Here is a 17,877-nt window from a genome sequence, read left to right as displayed (position 1 = left end):
AAATTATTAACTGGTGACCCACAAATAGTAGGTTTGTCAGAGAAAAAGGAACCTGCTTCCAGAAGGAGCAATTTGAACAATTAATTTGAGCAAAGAGATGGAAAGATATTGCTACAGTAACAGGGAGAAGCTGCTGCACATCATGTGGCAGGTGGGAATTCTGCTGGGTCTGGAAGTGCTGGAAGTGCACTTCCAGTCACTTCAGCCTTCACATAAAGGAACTGCTGCTTCCAATCTATGGTTGCCATTCTTCAGAAACCTTTCTCAACAGCATGATTTCCCCCTCCTCACGCTTACTTAGAGATAAGTATCTCCTTGCAATTGGCATCTAAATTCTGCCACTTCATGGCATTAAGAAAAAATCTGTGTCTAGGTCTTAGCTACAAACTGGAAACTACTACAGCTCATTCCAAGCCTCCACTTGCAGTTATCCACAAAGGGACTTCTCTCATGGTTGACCTTGCACAAAAGGGCATCTGGCAGGACAGTTTCATGTTTTCACATGGAGACTGCAGCATGTGCTGCAGTCACCCGTGCTCCAGCTGGCTGCCTCAGTGGGAAGTGGTGGATCTGGCAGGACAGTTTCATGTTTTCACATGGAGACTGCAGCATGTGCTGCAAGTCACCCATGCTCCAGTTGGCTGCCTCAGTGGGAAGTGGTGCGTGTTACACTTACTTGGGTAGAGGATTTTTGTATTCAGCATTGGCAAGTTGTCCCGGCTTCCTGTCTGGGGAGGAAGAGATGCAGAGCTGCCCACTGACAAACTTCCTTTGTTTATTAGTCTCTCACAAGGAGACTTGGAGGCTGTAAAACACAACACAAACTTGGCTATTGACAAACATAGTGCTGTGATCCAGACCAACACAGGCCAAGCAGCAGACTGGGTTAGGAATCACTCAACAGCAAAACACATGAGACCCCAGAAAACAAAGAACTGACAAAACCAGTCATTAGGAGACAGAGATGTCACATATGTGCTGCTGGAAAACCCCACAGATTGAAGTATCAAAATGCCACAAGAAAAATATTAGAAACGGAGATGAGAAAAAGCTGGTGCCAGCAGCACAACAGATAGGGTGTTTGGCTCCAAATCAATACTCAGGGAAGTTCCAAAGGTATCAGCAGTGATCAGGGATTTCTAACAAATTACTCACATAACACAGTTATTAAAGCAAACTGGCTGCTGTTCTCTGTCATCTGCCAAGGACGACATGAAAAGTGCTCAAGACTGTCCTAGTCCAAGCACTGAAAGCCAAGATAACCCAGATTACTGGCTAAGGTGAAAGAAAATTTCTGAATCCTAGGCTTCATATGCTAAGATCATGGACCAGCCATGAGAAATGCAGCAAAAATTGGGGTGTATAATGCATAGGCTAGAACACAGAAATGTGCAAGACCTGAAGAGCAATCATGCAAAAATTTGAGAACAGAACACAGAAGGTAACACATAACACCTCCTGCCCTTTTTATAACTAGCAGAATTGTAATCCACAGGCAAGATCTGCATGGTGGCAGCCCCAGAGCAGTACCTTTCCTCTGGCTCCTCCCCTTGGACACTCCATAGCTGCTGCTGTGTGATGACTGCATGGGAATTTTATCCTCGTTCCTCAGCTCCTTGCCTTCCTCAGAGGCTGAGAGACTAAGGAGGAAGCCCTCTTGCTCCTGGGTCTGGGCGTTCTGCTCATCTACAGCTGCATGAAAAGACAAAGTAGGTGAGTGCCTCACAGCTCTCCTGGCAAGGAATACCTCCCACTTGTGTAAATAACAACAGGATGGGACTCTGAATGTCCTGATTCCTTAAAGGAAAGAACAGGAATAACACAAAGCTTTCCTTTATCATTTGTCTGAGCTCTGCTCTGGAGAGCTTTTGAAACCAGACTGGCTTAGCCTCTTTGTTTACTTTGCTGAGCTCTTTAGCAGTGAGGCTCTAAATAGAATGTCTATTTTTAATGCCACAGGTACTATTTGATCCTGAGATGTAAACTGTGCTAGCTGTGCTAGAGGTGTTGGGCTTCCATTTATTTGCACTTAGATGCTGCCAGGAATTCTAACCAGACAGACATGAAATGATTAATGAATTTCCTGTTTGTTTAATCTGTAGTGGTGCAATAACATAAGGCACTTGAAAAGGGGACTCAGACACATGTAATCAAAAAGGAAGAAAACAGCAGTCGGTAAAAACCAATACAACCAGAGGAAAGAATCAGATTGCATGCTCTGGAAGAAGAAAAAAACAGTTTGGAAAAGCTGAACAAATACATCTGAAATGTAAGTGGAGTTTGCTTGAAAGCTCACAAGATTTAAATGCCAGCATGCTGCCTAAAGAAATCAAAACTTCCTTTGCAAGCAATCAACAGGTCTTTTCCTCCCCAGCAGCCCATGCCAGGGCTCAGCTCTGAATGCCCTCAGCTGCTCTACCAGCTCACTGCCTGCACAGCTCATCCCCTTCTTTCAGTCTCTTCCTCTCCCTTGTGCTGACCCTGTAGTTCATCAGAACGGCCCATGAAGGAATCCAACCCATTTGTGCAGCAGGAACACTTCTGCATGGATTAAGCAAATTGCCTGGGCTCCAATAGGACTTCACAAACATCAAACTGGCCTAAGGTAAGCAGCAGCAAAGTGAGGGAGCAGTGAGGTTAAGGCCTTCTACTCCACCAGAAGCAGGCTCTTTGCTGGACTTCCACTGTTCACCTCCAGCAAACGTTATACAATGCTGCAGTGCTGGAAATCCAAGCAACATTACAATGATTTGTAACTAACTACACAGCTGTTCAGAGTGCACACCTGGGTGTGCATGGATGTTACATCTAAAACTTCAATGCTTTCATCCCCAGTAACAATTTGTTAAGTATTTCCTCTCGTCTCAGTTAACCCCCGTCTTTATGACTAACACTTGGAGACTGATGCCTTTCAAAGGAAAAGAAACTTGGAGCACTGAGGGTGTGTGCCTGGGGACAGACAAGGGTCAAGATGTGGAGAAGAGGGTCACCTGCCTAAGAAGTTAACATCAGAATAGAACTGACTTGCACCAAAGTGCAGTATTATAAGTTTTTCCCAGCGACAAAGCTCATTTAAGAAGTTCCTGCCCTCTCCTGCAGTTGTACTACAGCAATGTTTTCCTAGGCTCTGCTATAAAGAGATTAAAACAATGTTAAAATACTTAAAATCCCTTCTTCCCAAGTATTTTCAGATCTGTTTTACAGCAAGGCCACACAAAGAGCTGCACTGACACAATTGCGGTATGGGTGGGGGCAGGCAGGAAATGCAAATTAACAGTGTGGGAGGGTAGGAACTTCCTAAACCAGCCTGCTGGAGAGAACACACCTTAAACTTCAGACTCATTTACCAAGCAATGTTTCCAGAAGGAGGGCTTGGCAGAGATGAGACTGAAACTAAATGGCCAGTTACTGAATAGAAGCTAGCTCAGGAAAGCTGCTTTCAATAAAGAATATTCCTCCAGAATAAAGGGAATTTGTACTTCTTAATAGGCTGTAGGAAGTGACCAGGAGGACTCCCAACAGGTTACCTTTCTCTGCATGCTCTATTATCTGGCGAATGGCTTTTTTCAAGCTGTTGGCTCTCAGCATGAGCTGCTCTCGGGGACGGAATATCTGGGGCCGCGCAGTGCAGGCCGAGCCCACCGAGAGCTCACTTGAAGAGTCACCAGCACTGCCTGAGCCATCCCCATCCTCAGTCTCCTCTGCAATGGTGGGAGGAGGGTTGGGCAGAGAGGAAGACGCTTGAGATTCATCATTCAGTGTCTTCAGCAGTGAGTCCAGCTTCTCCTTCAGCACAGAGCACTACATGAAGAAGAACGACATTTGAGTAGAACTAACAGTTGCCTGTGTAGCTCATTCTTTCAGTGCTAACTGAACTGCTGCTATCCCAGTTCTCTGAAAACAGAGCAGTTTTACACTTCAGAAGTAGAGACCCCAACATTTTTTCAAATTTTACCTTCCTGGCCATGACCTCTGACTCCTCTGAGCTTTCTGTTGCCTTCTCATAGGCTTTCCCTACTCGAGCCACAAAATCCTTTACTGTCTCACAAAGCACTCTAGACAAAGGAGGAAAACAAAATCATGCAAGGGTTGTTGCAGCATTTTCACAGTGCAGTTTAGTGCAGTTGTCCTCTAAGTACTCACTTGGCTGAGGAGATCACCACTGAGTGTTGGTCAGAAGTCAAAATTTTGGACAAATGAGCAGCCACAGAATCTTCATAGCAGAGAATCTTCTGCACCTGTTGACCATCAGAAAGAAACACTGGGGTGCTGCTTCACAGCATTACAACATATGCTGTGAAATCCTGGCTTCTCTAAGAGTACCTATAACTCTACAGATTCTTTTTGCCCTGAAAAAGTTCCATAGTCCAGGGCTCTGTTACTCACTGAAGACCTGAATCGGATGAAGAAACTAATTCTGAACCTACAAATCATCAGCAGTTCTTAAGAGTCTCTGATCAACTGCAAATCTAAAAGCACTGGGGGTCTTCATGACTGCTATGCAGTTTGCCACTATTATTTCAACAACTTGACATCATGAAGCAAATAAAAGCCAGTAATTTCCTTTCCATTCCAAAGTATCTTCTCCTCATCCTCATTATGGTTGTTGACTCTGGTAACCCAACCTCCATCTTTCTCCACAATACTTCACTGACTTAAAGCCCCGAATCTTTGCAGCTCTGGCTACACCCATGGCTCAGCTTTGCCCCACTGGAGCTCAGCTACTGCCTCCTATCTCGTGTGCTCCAAAGCTGGTGCTCCAGTCCCCTGCCCCTCCTGAGAGGTACCTCTGAATTCTCAGTGCAATCTTCAGTGACTGTGGAAGTGGAGGCCTGGCGAGGGAGTTTGGTTTCATACACCATGATGCTCCACCTGTCGAAAATCACACTTGTCACTACAATGCAGATGGTTTCCTCTGTTATCCAAACATAACAGGTCAGAACCTCAAAGCAGAACAAACTGCACTTTGGGGAGCCATCAATGATATAAAGAAGTCACTGAGTGGAAATGGAAATACAGAAGGGCTGAACTGGGGAAGGAGGAAAGATGACGCTATGAACAAGTATTCTACAGCACAGGGAACATCTCTACTTCTTCCCTCTCCACAAAAATTCCATTGGCATTGCTTGATTCAACATAAGAGATACCAAGATACAACTTTAAAGACATGAGACAGTCTTATATATCATGTACAAAGATGTATAGGAGGTATCAATACCAAGGGTTAACATCCACTTCTGCATTTGGCTTTCATTTCTAAGCCAAGTTTAAGATGAGTTTAGATTTACGAAGAAGAAATTGCTTTAAAAAAAGTCATGATTTTAAGGCTGTCTTAGGTTACAGTGTAAGTTTGGTTTCAAACTAGAACAAAGAAATCAGAAATTCAACTGATGAGGACTCTGGGACAGAACAGAGGACAGTGGAACCCAAATAATTTCACTTGTTACTGTTCTTCAGCAGAGCATGGAAAGCCACACCACTTTCTCTTGTGAGAAGGTATCAATGACAAAATGTTATTTGGCATTAGTAAGAGGTCCAGGAGCTTGGCAGAATCAGGACTGCCCTGTTCTCCTGGAAGGAGATCTTCACAGAAGTCCTGAAGAGCAGATGATGTTGGTGATGGTTACTCACCTGTCCAGCATTTTGGTACTGGCCCTCTCCAGCTTCTCCAGGATCTGCGGGAGCTGGGTATCATCATCACAAGCAGAACCCCAGCCTAACACACGGGCAAGGTCATTCCCTGTTCCCAAGGGCAGCACTCCCAGCTGGCACTGTGTTAGAGAAAAGGAAAACAAAAGTGAAATTCAAATGGGGAAACACAAGCCAGGAACAGCCATGAGTAACATGACTGATTCCTTAACACACCAGTCACTGGGAAACAGCTAATCCCAGGTTGGGAGAAAGTTAACTGGATGGGGAAAACAGCCAGAAGAGCATACAATCAAGGAAAAATTTCCTTTACTTTTGGTTGTGAATTGAGAGAGGAGCATTTTACAGCTGCCATCTCAGGGAGTACCTTGCTATAGTAAACCTCCTAGAGGTTTATATTTAGCCATCAGGTGGTGCCATTGTGTTTCTGTAAAATTAGCACAGACAGTTCCCAGGCAAAACACTGTCTGATATCTCTACCCCAGTGAAGTTTATGCCTGTCACTAAGACTCAGATACTACACCACAAGAATTAAAGGAAACAGAGCATAATCCATGTGGAAGTCCCAAGTTTCCTAACCACAGCCCTTTCAGAGCATGTCTCTGCTGGCAATAGAATAGATATACTCAGAGCTACTCCAAAAGCTGGATCTTGTGGAGGAACATTGGAGACAGGCATAAAGAATTAATCCATTATGGATTCATTTCTTGCACAAAACCAGTGCAAGAGCATTGCTATGATAAGCTTTCAGCAGCTTCAGTCCTGGGGCAAATGACATCTGCACGACCAGGGAAAGTTCTCTTCAGCCCATGCTGTTGTTACTTCATTCCTTCATCCAACCAAGCTCTCGGGGCAGGTACCTGCTTGTGAAGGTTGAGGCTATCAATTTCAGAGAGAACCCAGCCAACACTTCCGTCCCCACCACAAACTAGAATCCGGAAAGTGTCAAATTTCTGGAATAAGCGTAAACTACAGAGAAGAGAAAGAGAAAAGCAAGAGGGTAAAACAATCAGCTGTTACAGAAAGAAATGATAATTCCAATCTAGGTAACAAACATGGCAACATTGCTTAAAGTAGGCACTGATTTTGCAATGAATACAGGTCACTGCCAGATTACAGGTGAATTTAAATGGTTATAATTAAGGGATTATAAATCTATGCTAAGCAACTTACCATAGCTATTCACTACAGAAATATCTCCCAAGACATACCTGTCTACTAAAGCAGGGCACTTTTGTCTCTACAGAAGAGCAGACAAGCATGTGGTACCTGATTATCCATTGAATTAACTGCCTCTTGCAGCCTTGCTGCATCCAGCCTAACACTAGTTATTTGTCCCAGTTCTAAGTGCTCTGATGTCACTGACCTCACACTCACAACCACACCAATTAAAGCAAAGCTTCAAGAGGGGGCTCTTCGAGCAGACAATCAACCATGAGACAACTGCAAGAGGATGTGAAAACATCACAAGCTTTAGTCCTTCTGGGAAAGCAACATAAATCACTGCTCTGGTGCCTTGTCTGTCCCACAGGCAGGCAAACAGCTCACCAGTGTAAATTTCTCCACTCACAATTTCCAGAACAATAAAAACAACCTCTCCTGTTTGAAACTGTGCTTCCTACTGCACATTTTTGAGATCTGCTCCTGCTTTTATTTTGCCTACTATTATTACCTAAACAGGATTTGCTGTAGCACACAAAAATCCTTATTTTATCAAGCGTTCCTGACACACAAAAGATGACTACCAGAAACGACAACATCTTATGCTACAAGTCTGACTAGTGTCAGCTGGAAATATTCACATTATCAAGAAGCAGGCTTTACTCTGTACCATCACTTCCTTTTTAAGCAAATATATAAGAGCAGCTGTTTTAGAAGTGTGCACCACAGCTTGTGAAGGTAACTGATTCCTGCTTAAAAGCAAAATTCCTCACGACAGTCAGTCTGGCTGAGGAGGGGAACAAGAAAATTACTCAATTTTACAAGTCTTTTATAAATTATTTTTCAGCCAAACACATCCCCTCGACAGAACACTGCAGTTTTCAATGCCTGTGTTTTGCAATATGCTATGGCAAAGAACCACAACAGTTCTCAGGAGAGCAGAACACAACGACCACTAATCCAGGAACAGACACTCCCAGATTTAGCCCCCTGCATCTACAGATCTAGTCAAAGACCTGGAGTCACTGTGAGGAAAAGATGAAGGAAATTCACCTTGTGTTGGCTCTTATTATAAGGGGCACCAATTAATGACAAAAGTTGCTTAACTCTGATGCAACAGAAAAACATCTGGAAGTGGACATACTTAAGACCAAACTTTCCTTTAAGTGAGAGCTGCAGAAATACACAATAGTTTATTTCACAGCACTCAGTTTTTTTGGATTCACAGATATTCTAGCATAATTTGGCAGAAAGTCTGAAACATAACTTAGATCCTAGGGCAGAACCAACTTTACCAAACACACTCATAAGAATCTCTCCACAATATCATCACAAAGTCTTTGTGGGATGGAAGTTTCACAGACGTCTCAGGTAAGTTATTTCTCAATAAATCTCATCTTGACAATATTAATTTGCTATCTATGACATCTGTCTGTTCACTTGAGTTAACTGAAATTAACTCCTCTTAGAGTTAATTTCATCATCAGGATGCCTGTTAAAAGACTGTTTGCTGACAAGTTTTCTTATGGATTCAAGCTTTCCATGCTTGGTCTTCTTCCAGGGGAGTGTTTCTGGAGTTTCCCTAAAATGCTTCAAGCTGTCCTGCTATTACTGATGAATGGATATAATAACCTTTTTGACAACATTTTTTGTTTTAGCTAATCAATAACATTTAACACAGAGACAGGAAAACCCCTCCAAACCTCACGTTTAGTTTTCTCTGAGGAATAGGTTCCCTGTTATATTTGAGGATGACCGTAACCAAGTAAATCCCTCACGCTTTCTGGGTATTTACAAGGAATTTTTGTTTCCAAAAAATATCTGCCTACCCAAGATGAGGGCCTCCATTCATGAGGTCAAAGACCTGGGCTGGATTCAGCAGCTGTTTGAATCTTCGTAGAAATTTTACACCTTGGTTGTCTCCACTTTTTGAGTTGACAAAGACCAATAAAGGGCTTGTGCAAGAAGGGGGACAAGTGGCTTTCCAGAAACCTGTTGGGGCAAAGGGAAAAGAGAGGGAGGAAAAGCCAAGAGATGTGAAGCTTCCCAGAGGGATGGATGAAGAGAAAAACCAACAGCCCACACCCCAGCCCAGCTATGAAGCAGCTAATATTTTCCTTGTGCTTATGGCACTCACTGGGTGAATGTGCACAGCCCTGAATCCAGCATGAGCCACACCTCATGCTGCCAAATGTCACACTTATCTCCTAGCAGTATGCCAAAATGTGCAGCTCCCCAACCTTCCCAAATTGCTTCTGCAATACAGTTATTGTCAATAAATTTAATCAGCTGCAGCAAAAACTGATATTAGAGGGAGATAAACTGAATGCAAAAGCAAAGCAAACAGTTCGCTGCCATACTCAGAATGGCTTCCAGTGGCGAGTTCCAGCAACAGCAAAAGCAGAATTTTCAGCTGACAGAACCTGGCATTAATAGTGCCAGCTGAAGTGCCTGTGACTGAGAGGAAGAGAAAGAAGTGCTACTTACTAGGAATACTTACCATCTGAATCAATGCTGTTAAGAGCAGTAGGAGGAATGACAGACACTTTGCAGAGCCCAAGAGGGCACTTGTTTGGCAACAACTCTTTACATGCTGTGTGTACCTGGAAAAAAACACCAAAAAATAATAAATCAGACTCTTTTGGACATTGTGGTATAATTCCTAAAGCCACCCAAAAGAAGTTGTAAAAGGAAGAATGAGGAGGGGGTGAATTCACAAAAAAAAAGTCATTTGATAAATTTATTGATAAAATTATTTTAAGAATCTAATGAGAGCCTCTATGAATTCTCTTCTTTCCATTAGTATGTACTTTCCTGCCATTTGAATTTATGAGACCAGTACTTTGAGTGCTGAGAGAACCAGATACCAGATTTTGTGGTTTTAGGAGCCTTCAGGCATTCTGCTTTCAAAATCCCAGCCTCAGCTGAGAGAGCTGAAGTAGCAACAAAAAAAGATGCTGGGAACTCAAGAGAATAAGAAAGCAAAAAACAAACCAGGAAAACATGAGGGATATAAGAGGTAATAGAAGAAGAGATTAATGAAGCCACTCAAAAAAGGAAATACAAAGTACAGCAGGGCTTTTCTGGCACACAAAGACTGCAAGATAGAGGGTTTGCTTGCCATTTGAGCCCCCCATTCTAAGAATGTATTTTGTGATACTTCTCCTACTAGTATTATAGACAACTGAAAACACAGCAAGATCTGCATCACTTCAGTGGTTAGGCAAGAGCAATCTATTGCAATGGAAGGAAAATTGTTATTATTAAAATAGCTGAGTATTCCTTATAGTTTGTTGCACCTTTTCAACCTGTAGAAATAACTAATAATGGCTCCCTAAAATCCAATGTAGTCCATGACAGAAGTTTCAATTCATGTCTACTGAGATTCTCCTATGAAAGCTCACTCTCAAAATAAAATGAGCTTGGCTAGAAGCAGGATACTTTATCATGTCTTGCTTTTATGCATCACAGCAACATTTTGAGCACAAATTAAACTCCTATTTCTTGCACAACAATAAAGTCCTTCATGGCAAACACTGACAGCATGGTTAGAGATTTTATTCTAAGTGCCATTAAAAGAACCTACCACAGAGCTGATCAAAAGCTGTCCTTTTACTGCAATGATCACACTTTTTCAACTCACCATGGCTTTGCACCACAGGCAGCGCCAGTCTTGCAAACGCAGGACACTGCCACAGGTTTTATCACACACAGTGCATTTGGCACTCACGGGCAGGTTTCCTTCCAGCCACTGATGTGGCATTGAGATCTGCAAAAGGTACAGAGGGACAGAAGCTTAAAGGTACAGGAGGCATCATAACTCTGAGATACACAGAGAAGCAACTTTATATGCACTGTTGAAGGACAGCAAAGGCAATTTCTAGAAAACACCTGAGGACCAACTCTGGCATTTTACATCATGCTCAAGCACAAGGAGTCCAGGTAACTCACCCCAGGCTATCCAGGAAACACTGACTTGCATCAGACATCACAATATGCTAAGGTGCTGTTCCAAACACTCATTTACTTTTCTTTTGCCAAAATTTTAGGCTATCCAGGAAACACTGACTTGCATCAGACATCACAATATGCTAAGGTGCTGTCATTTACTTTTCTTTTGCCAAAATTTAGATCAAGTTCCCCATGCCTCCAATTATTTAATCTCAACTCCCCCAGTCCATATCAGTTCATTCCTGTTAAGGAGTCCCTTGCTATCCTGGTTGGACTTTTCACACAAAATCTCCTGCTCTGACAGTAGAAATCTTTTTCATGTAAAGGGAGAATCTGCTATTTATGAAGTCAAAAAAAGCTACAGAACACAAGGCAGTGCTTCCTTATCAAGGTAAGGCTGGAAAAGTTCAGACTAACACCTACCCCATCTTCATCCTCAATGATATCCTTCCCGATAGAGGCCAGAGTTGTCCACTTGCAATTGTTGGTTGCCCGCACAGCACAGCGCTTGTGGGCTTTAAACTTGCACACTAGGGAGGAAGAGATGAATGTAATTAATCCTGCCTCAGGAAGTCTAATGTGGCAGCGTGTGTTTGGCTCCAGAAGAAAGCATGGGCACACTATTCTTTTTAGCATCACCAAAATGATCAGCTCTAAGTGTTCTGATCTAGCTATCAATTCTTGCCTTGTCATTTTTGCCAGTTGCTTGTACAAAGCTTAGTGACCACCTTGTTAAATTTAATGTGATTTACATAGTCACACACTCCGCTGTCATTTTACACAGCGTAGGTGTCACCACATTCATGTTAAACACATGAGCTGTGCCCAGCCAGGCATTTCTGCTAAGCCAAAGCTGGGAAAGAGTAACCTCCTGGCACTCAAACATTATACAAGGATGTTCTTAAAAATACAATTATTCCCATGAATAGGAGTCGTCTTATGAATATTCTCTCAGATACCTCAGAAGTGTGTATCTGCTCACTGCAGACACATGACATTAATAAGGGATGGCAATTTTTGAGTATATGGGCAAAACCAAAAATAAAACGAGGCTGTTGTCCCCAAGCAGAGGACAAGGGCTCACTCACCTTCACAGGACAGCCCATGTGACGTGACCCCGGACAAGGCCTCCCGACACACGTTGCAGTACGTTGGCCGGGCATGGGAGCAGGCGTACCAGTTATGCATCCCTGAGAAATGGTCCATGCTGTACTGGGTAGACTGACCATAGAAATGTATTACAGCAAGGTCTAAAGTAGAGCAACAGAGGACTTTTTTTTTCTCAGAAGACTTGCATGAAGCAGTTAGAAAAAGCAGAAACAGAACAATTTTTCACCAGGAAAGAGTGGGCCACATGCAGCTTATACACGTTAGCTGAAACTCAAGAAGATCTCTAAGGCAAAAGTGACTACCTGAAGAGGCTACACCTTCATTACAGCTCCTGTACCACCTCTCACCCTTGTCTTACTACAAGTGTGTCTAGGGAAATGAGCTGGAGAATTTATCCTCATTTTTCTGTTGGATTAAAATTTCAGAAAGATCAGTTCCCCAACCTGGCTCATTCTGTAGCAGAGAAATGCTTGTGCCAGCATAAAGGAAGCAAGCATCAGAATGGGGAAAACACAAGACAGCTTTTTGTGGTGGCACTGCTGGTCTCACTCAGCCCCAGGAAGCAGACAGATGCATTGAAGCTGGCAGAATATCAAGCAGGCAAGATGTGAATTGGGACAGGGAGGATAATTGAAAAATGAAAAGATAGTGGGAGGGGAACTTGGCTTCATAACCTATCCATGCTCTGAAAATTCGCTCTGAATTCCCAAGGGAGCACATACAAAGCCAAACATTTTTTGGAGAATCGCTTCAATGTATCTGGGATAAATTTTACAGAAGTATATTTTACTACCTGTCATAGTCAATAAAATGACTTCTATTAAGTTCACTAGAAGCTGACTCTCAAAACAAGCTGCAACCTGGCAGAGGAAGCCCAGAACACAAAGGAACACATTTTCCTATTACCTCAAAATGTTCACGGTTTTGGACAGTCTTCAGTGCTGCAATCCAGTCTTCCATCTCTTTTCTGTTATCAGCACAAAGGATGAGCTTCCGACATGGAGTGATAATCTGAAAAGAGAGAAAATGAGGAGTGGAAATGTCAGTGACAGACAGCAAGAGAATACCTCACCACTAGTGCAGTCTGCTGAAGCTATTTTCAGAGCTGCACAATGAAAATCATTTGCACCTCTGAACCGTGTTTCTCTTCCACCACAGCACACCTCAATTTCTTCCTAAATGTACAGAACCACCAAGATTTTAGCTGTCATTCCCAATACTGAACTCAGTAAAGAAATCTCTCATAGCACAATACAAATCAAGCACCAAGCAGCAGGAGTAATTATGTGCAGACCTTGCATAAGTCTTTTTACAGGACTGACTGTACTTTCAAAACTGGTAAGAACATTAAGACATTTCCTTAATAGCACAGTACACCAGTTTCTAGCAGTTAATGAATCAGATCACATTCTCTACAATATCATGCTAAAAATTTGTTTAGTCATGACAATTTGTTTAGTCTCTCTCACGGGGAGGGGAGAAATAAAACAAAATAAGCAATTTGAGCCCTCATGTTTCCTGAGGGCTTGTTCCATATACCTAGAAGATATTCTAACAAATGTTCTCCTATCAGGCTGAAGCTGTGGTGAGTTTGCCACCCTCCAACAATCCTGTCCCCAGTGTGTTTGTACCCCGGGCTAATTCCCATGCATTAGCTGCCCTGTGTTAAATAAACAATATTTTAACAAACCAGCAGAAGACACGGCGGGGTGGCCAAAGCTCCCCTCTGCCCAGGGAGGCACCAGGCCTCCGTGTCCTCTACCACCAACTCCCTCTCCCTTCAGTCAGCTGGTGGCAGCAGAGAGAAACAGAAACTCTGCTTTTCAGAGGACTATGTCTGCTGGTCTCAGGGCTGCCCATTCAGCTGGAGTCCAGACTTGACTATATACCAACCCTTATTCTTCCTAAGACTAAAGTCTTTCTTCCCCACACTGCAGTTATCTCACTGTCTCTTTTTTCACACCTCTGTATTGATTTCCATCAAGATGACTTAAATTAGATCAATACTGAAGTGTTTGCAGACCTGGATTTAAGAAAAGCTGCAATAAGCTTGAGCACTGTCAAAAATCAAAGGGCTCTTTTTTATGTCAACTCTAAAAATTTCCAGCAGTCCAGACTCTCCTGAGCCCCTCTACATATTGTACATGAAAAAATTTGTCTATACCATCTGATTTTCAAGTAAATTGTACCTAACATGTGAAAGAATGGATTGAAATAAACTAGGATTGTGTCAATCTCATGAGGCCCAACCTTTCAGCCAAAGTTTTGTTAATGAACACTAAAACACACACACACATCACCCCAATACCTGATATCCCGGTTTTCCAGTCTGTTTCTGACTTCTCTCCTCATCATTCATAAAACAGATTAAAAATAAAAGCCTCTGAAGTTGAACACCCAACTTTTAGTTGAAGTACCACAGAGCATCCGTCAAGAAATGTGGATGCAATGTCAACAAAAAAAAAATACACCTGGAAAGTTCTGCTTTATTTTAAGGTCTTCAATTTTCAAGCTGTATTTCTTTTTATTCACAGCCTGCAGATTCCCCTGCAATAACACCATCTTACCCAGAGGCATGACCAATACCTAAAAACCAGTGCTACAGACACATTAAGTAGGCAATGAAAGGAACTAAATCCCTTTGTAAAGAAAGGACTGGTCATTCATATTAGAAACACAGTTCTAGCATTTGAAACATTCTATCTTGGACAAAATGACCAGATCTGTATCAACTGTAAGCACACAAAAGCAAATATTTATACTATTTTAAAAATAAAACTTTGAAGAAATCCTTCTCTCTTCCCTCACTTTCCTTTAAACATTTCCAGCTTTGAAAAATTTATTTCCAAAGAAGGTAATCACAGGAATGTTTCTTCTTCCTTGGGAAAGCAGGAAAGTGTATAGTTAAATGTATTTCCATCAAAAACTCAGCTATGTAAGAATAGCTGCCCTAGAGAAACTTTTTCCAGAGCATGAAACACTGATGCATAAATCAGTGTGAAGTTAGATAAGAACAAGGGGCATGTCTGAGTCCTGCTAAGAAGAAGCAGTTTTTTCTTTGGAAGTAAAACCAAGGTAAACTAATTTGTTCAGACACCACTGAGCCTCACTTTCTGCCTGGTAATAAGGCCAAGAACATCTATAGTTGCATATATACAACAGTAGCACATATAAAGTCCAAACACCCCAGGATGAAGCATCCAAGGACCCTTCATGGCCATAAAACCAGCCAAATTCTGTAAGGAACCACCAGTTCATTGAGTCACTGGCATGCTCTGGAGCACTGGGGAGGAACAGCTTCAGAACACTCCTACTCAGTGCTGTCCCTTTTCCTATTTTTCTGCCTTTTTGGGGGGACAGAAGGAAAATGTAAAGTATAGCATAGTTTTTAATCACACTGGAAGACTAGAAATTTAAATCACTGACATAAAATACAGAAATATAGACATTCCTTTGATAAGAATTAATTTCTGAGGCTACTGACTTTCTGGATAATTGGATAGAACATCCAATAAAGAAAGCAACTAATTCCTTCTTAAGTCACCTACTGCATCATCTTAAAAATCTCCTTGTTCAGTGTTAGACAACCCTCTGTTCAAAGAACAAAGGCAAACTTTATAAGACAAGAGGACAAATAAAGAGATCAAAAGATTTTCATACATGAATCATCCAGATAAAGAGTCACAGAATTAAAAAAAAGAGTCTATTGTGTAACTACAAACTGCAAATAAAAATGTAACTGCAGGATAAACATATGAAGAGCATTCCCCATTAGTCAGTTCAAAAGCAACATTTGCACTGGGATTTATTGGTATCACCAGAGATGGGAAATAAAAGAATAAACCTCTTTAAAAAGCTCACTCTTAAGGAGGACAAACTGGGACAACTCAGACTTCACTATGAAGGACAGACAAGATTTTAATATAACTAGTGCAGCAATTATTTGGGGAAATGAAGAAACCATCCAAACCTGTTTTCCTGATTAATATGCAGCAGTATTAGAGTTAAATATCTTAACGAGGATAATCAGGAACCCAGAAACGTGTTAATAGTCCCGTTCCTTTGCAGAGCAGTTCAGCAGCTCTGCCGTTCAGACAGCCCACACCCACCCCCAGCCCAGCCCAGTACCTGGTGAGCATCACCCCTCCTGCCTGCCCTGCAGCACAGCAGCTGCCGGCTGCTCCTGCACAGGGCAGCACGTGGGCCACTGCACTCGGCTGAGCAACAGAAGCTCTCACTCACACTGTTCCTGCCACTGTTCCACCCCTCTCCTTGAAACAGCTACTTCAGCTCCAGACATTTCTCTGCTGAAGGATACTGACAGAGGGGCAAGGCTGTTACACACACTGCAATGATCAATTCAATATCTCTCACAAAAATAAAATAATTCTTGTCATCTCAAAAGAAGCCACACCAATCCTCCCCCTAGAAAGCTGTCCTTTCCCAGGAGTCCAGGGAGCTCACTCTCAGCTACAGCTGCAATGAGACACCACTCTGCAACACAAGGCTTGGTCATCCCTGTTGGTGAACATGGCTACAAACGAGCATGGTCCAGCTATTTTTTTATGTTCCGGCTACAGCTTTTGACTAACATCCTGGAACAGTATATTCCACAGGATGACGACGCGCTAGGTGAAGTACCATTTCCTTTTATTTGTTCTAAATTTACAAAGCAGTAATGTCATCCAGTGACCTCTTGTTCTCATAAACGGAGAGTACGAAAACAACAATCTGATTGCTTCAGAGTTAGGATGAGGGCTGCCTTAATAGGAGTTAAAAAAAAAAAAACCAACAACAAAAAGTCTTCAGATTTATTTTTAATCTCAGATTTTTGGCCTGTTTCGGGACTGGCAGAACTCTGAGCATTCCTGTCCCAAAACAGCTCAGAACTGTATCTAGATATGAGCAATTAAGCAAATTCAAAGTGCTTGTTCTGCCTAAAAAGTAAATATTAAAAACTTATTTGATGCTAAATGCTACTGAACTTCTGGGTGTGATTCTTTAGATTTCACTCATTAGAAGAAACTGCATGCCCAGCGCTCACTACATGGTGATACAATTGACATCTAATCCTGACCAGAAAAAACAGCTCCACAGTCATAGGGGAAAAAAGGCTGCCAATCCCTCTAATCACTCCTGGAGAGCCACAAAAACACAAGGGACTGGCAGAAAGGGTTAAAAACATTTCAAATAAAGATAAAGGTTAATTATGAACTTCTCACTGCAAGTGAAATCCCTGAAATACATTTTGCAGAAATGGGGGTGATAGTCAGGTCCCCAGCAAATAGTTATGTGCCCTCCATGAGTCATCTCAATTCTATTAGAGAAACTCCCAATTTTCAAGCTTTCCCACTCTAAATCTAAAAAATCTGAAAATAACCACGCCTTCATTGCCTGTCTCGTGCAAACACAGACACTTTTAACACTGAAAGTTTAGCTTTATCTCCTCTCTCTCTCACACGTGGCCCATTCCCTCTTACCAGCTGTTAACCCCCACCTCTCATGTTGACCCACACTCCTCTGTCCAAAACTAACACCAGTTTACTGACATTTCAAATCCAGCCAGCTAACAAACAACAGAGCCAACCAAAGAAAATTCCTTATTTCATGTTCTAAAAATGGACTAATGTCCCTGGATGTCCTTCCCTGATGAACAGCTGTGAATAATCAGATTTGAAAGGCAGTCCAAAAAAGACTCCTATATTAGACCAAATTTTAAACAGAAATCTGATATACTTCACCCTTTGTTTTACTGAGCAACCTTCCCCTCCTCAACAGCTGGAGCATAAACTTCATCCTCTTGTCTTGCTGCCACCCAAGACAACTTTATCATCTCTGGTCATGTAGGGCATTTTCTGTCTGCCCAGAAACTTCTCAGCAATAAAGTGACAATGTAGCCAAGCATGCCCTGGGACTGTTTGTTATCAGAGTACATCTGGTGAGCTCAGTGACCACAAAAGATGGCAAAGCAAGTTAAGACCACACTGGCCCAATCACAGAGCTGAC

At 42.3% G+C, this 17,877-nt stretch overlaps 1 protein-coding gene across 11 annotated transcripts in view; it reads right to left on the bottom strand.

The window, feature by feature from the left end:
• Positions 1 to 17,877, bottom strand: part of DGKD (diacylglycerol kinase delta) — a 59,602-nt gene that overhangs the window by 15,046 nt on the left and 26,679 nt on the right. For 10 of the 11 annotated variants that reach the window (XM_039706504.1, XM_039706513.1, XM_039706503.1 and 7 more), the window contains 14 exons: positions 12,778 to 12,882; positions 11,850 to 11,982; positions 11,185 to 11,291; positions 10,454 to 10,579; positions 9,311 to 9,413; positions 8,640 to 8,802; positions 6,510 to 6,618; positions 5,632 to 5,771; positions 4,788 to 4,872; positions 4,144 to 4,238; positions 3,956 to 4,055; positions 3,528 to 3,801; positions 1,531 to 1,692; positions 677 to 805 (listed from right to left, as the gene is read on the bottom strand). In XM_039706504.1, the coding sequence (XP_039562438.1) occupies positions 677 to 805; positions 1,531 to 1,692; positions 3,528 to 3,801; positions 3,956 to 4,055; positions 4,144 to 4,238; positions 4,788 to 4,872; positions 5,632 to 5,771; positions 6,510 to 6,618; positions 8,640 to 8,802; positions 9,311 to 9,413; positions 10,454 to 10,579; positions 11,185 to 11,291; positions 11,850 to 11,982; positions 12,778 to 12,882 (1,831 nt within the window). Of the gene's footprint in view, positions 1 to 676; positions 806 to 1,530; positions 1,693 to 3,527; positions 3,802 to 3,955; positions 4,056 to 4,143; positions 4,239 to 4,787; positions 4,873 to 5,631; positions 5,772 to 6,509; positions 6,619 to 8,639; positions 8,803 to 9,310; positions 9,414 to 10,453; positions 10,580 to 11,184; positions 11,292 to 11,849; positions 11,983 to 12,777; positions 12,883 to 17,612; positions 17,708 to 17,877 lie in introns of those variants that run through there. The other variant, XM_039706510.1, reaches the window with a different exon arrangement.

Source organism: Passer montanus, unplaced genomic scaffold, assembly GCF_014805655.1.
Source record: "Passer montanus isolate IOZ18808 unplaced genomic scaffold, ASM1480565v1 scaffold193, whole genome shotgun sequence".
NCBI lineage: Eukaryota > Metazoa > Chordata > Aves > Passeriformes > Passeridae > Passer > Passer montanus.
The sequence above is the reverse complement of the archived record's forward strand: the minus strand, read 5'-3'. Positions and strand labels throughout refer to the sequence as shown.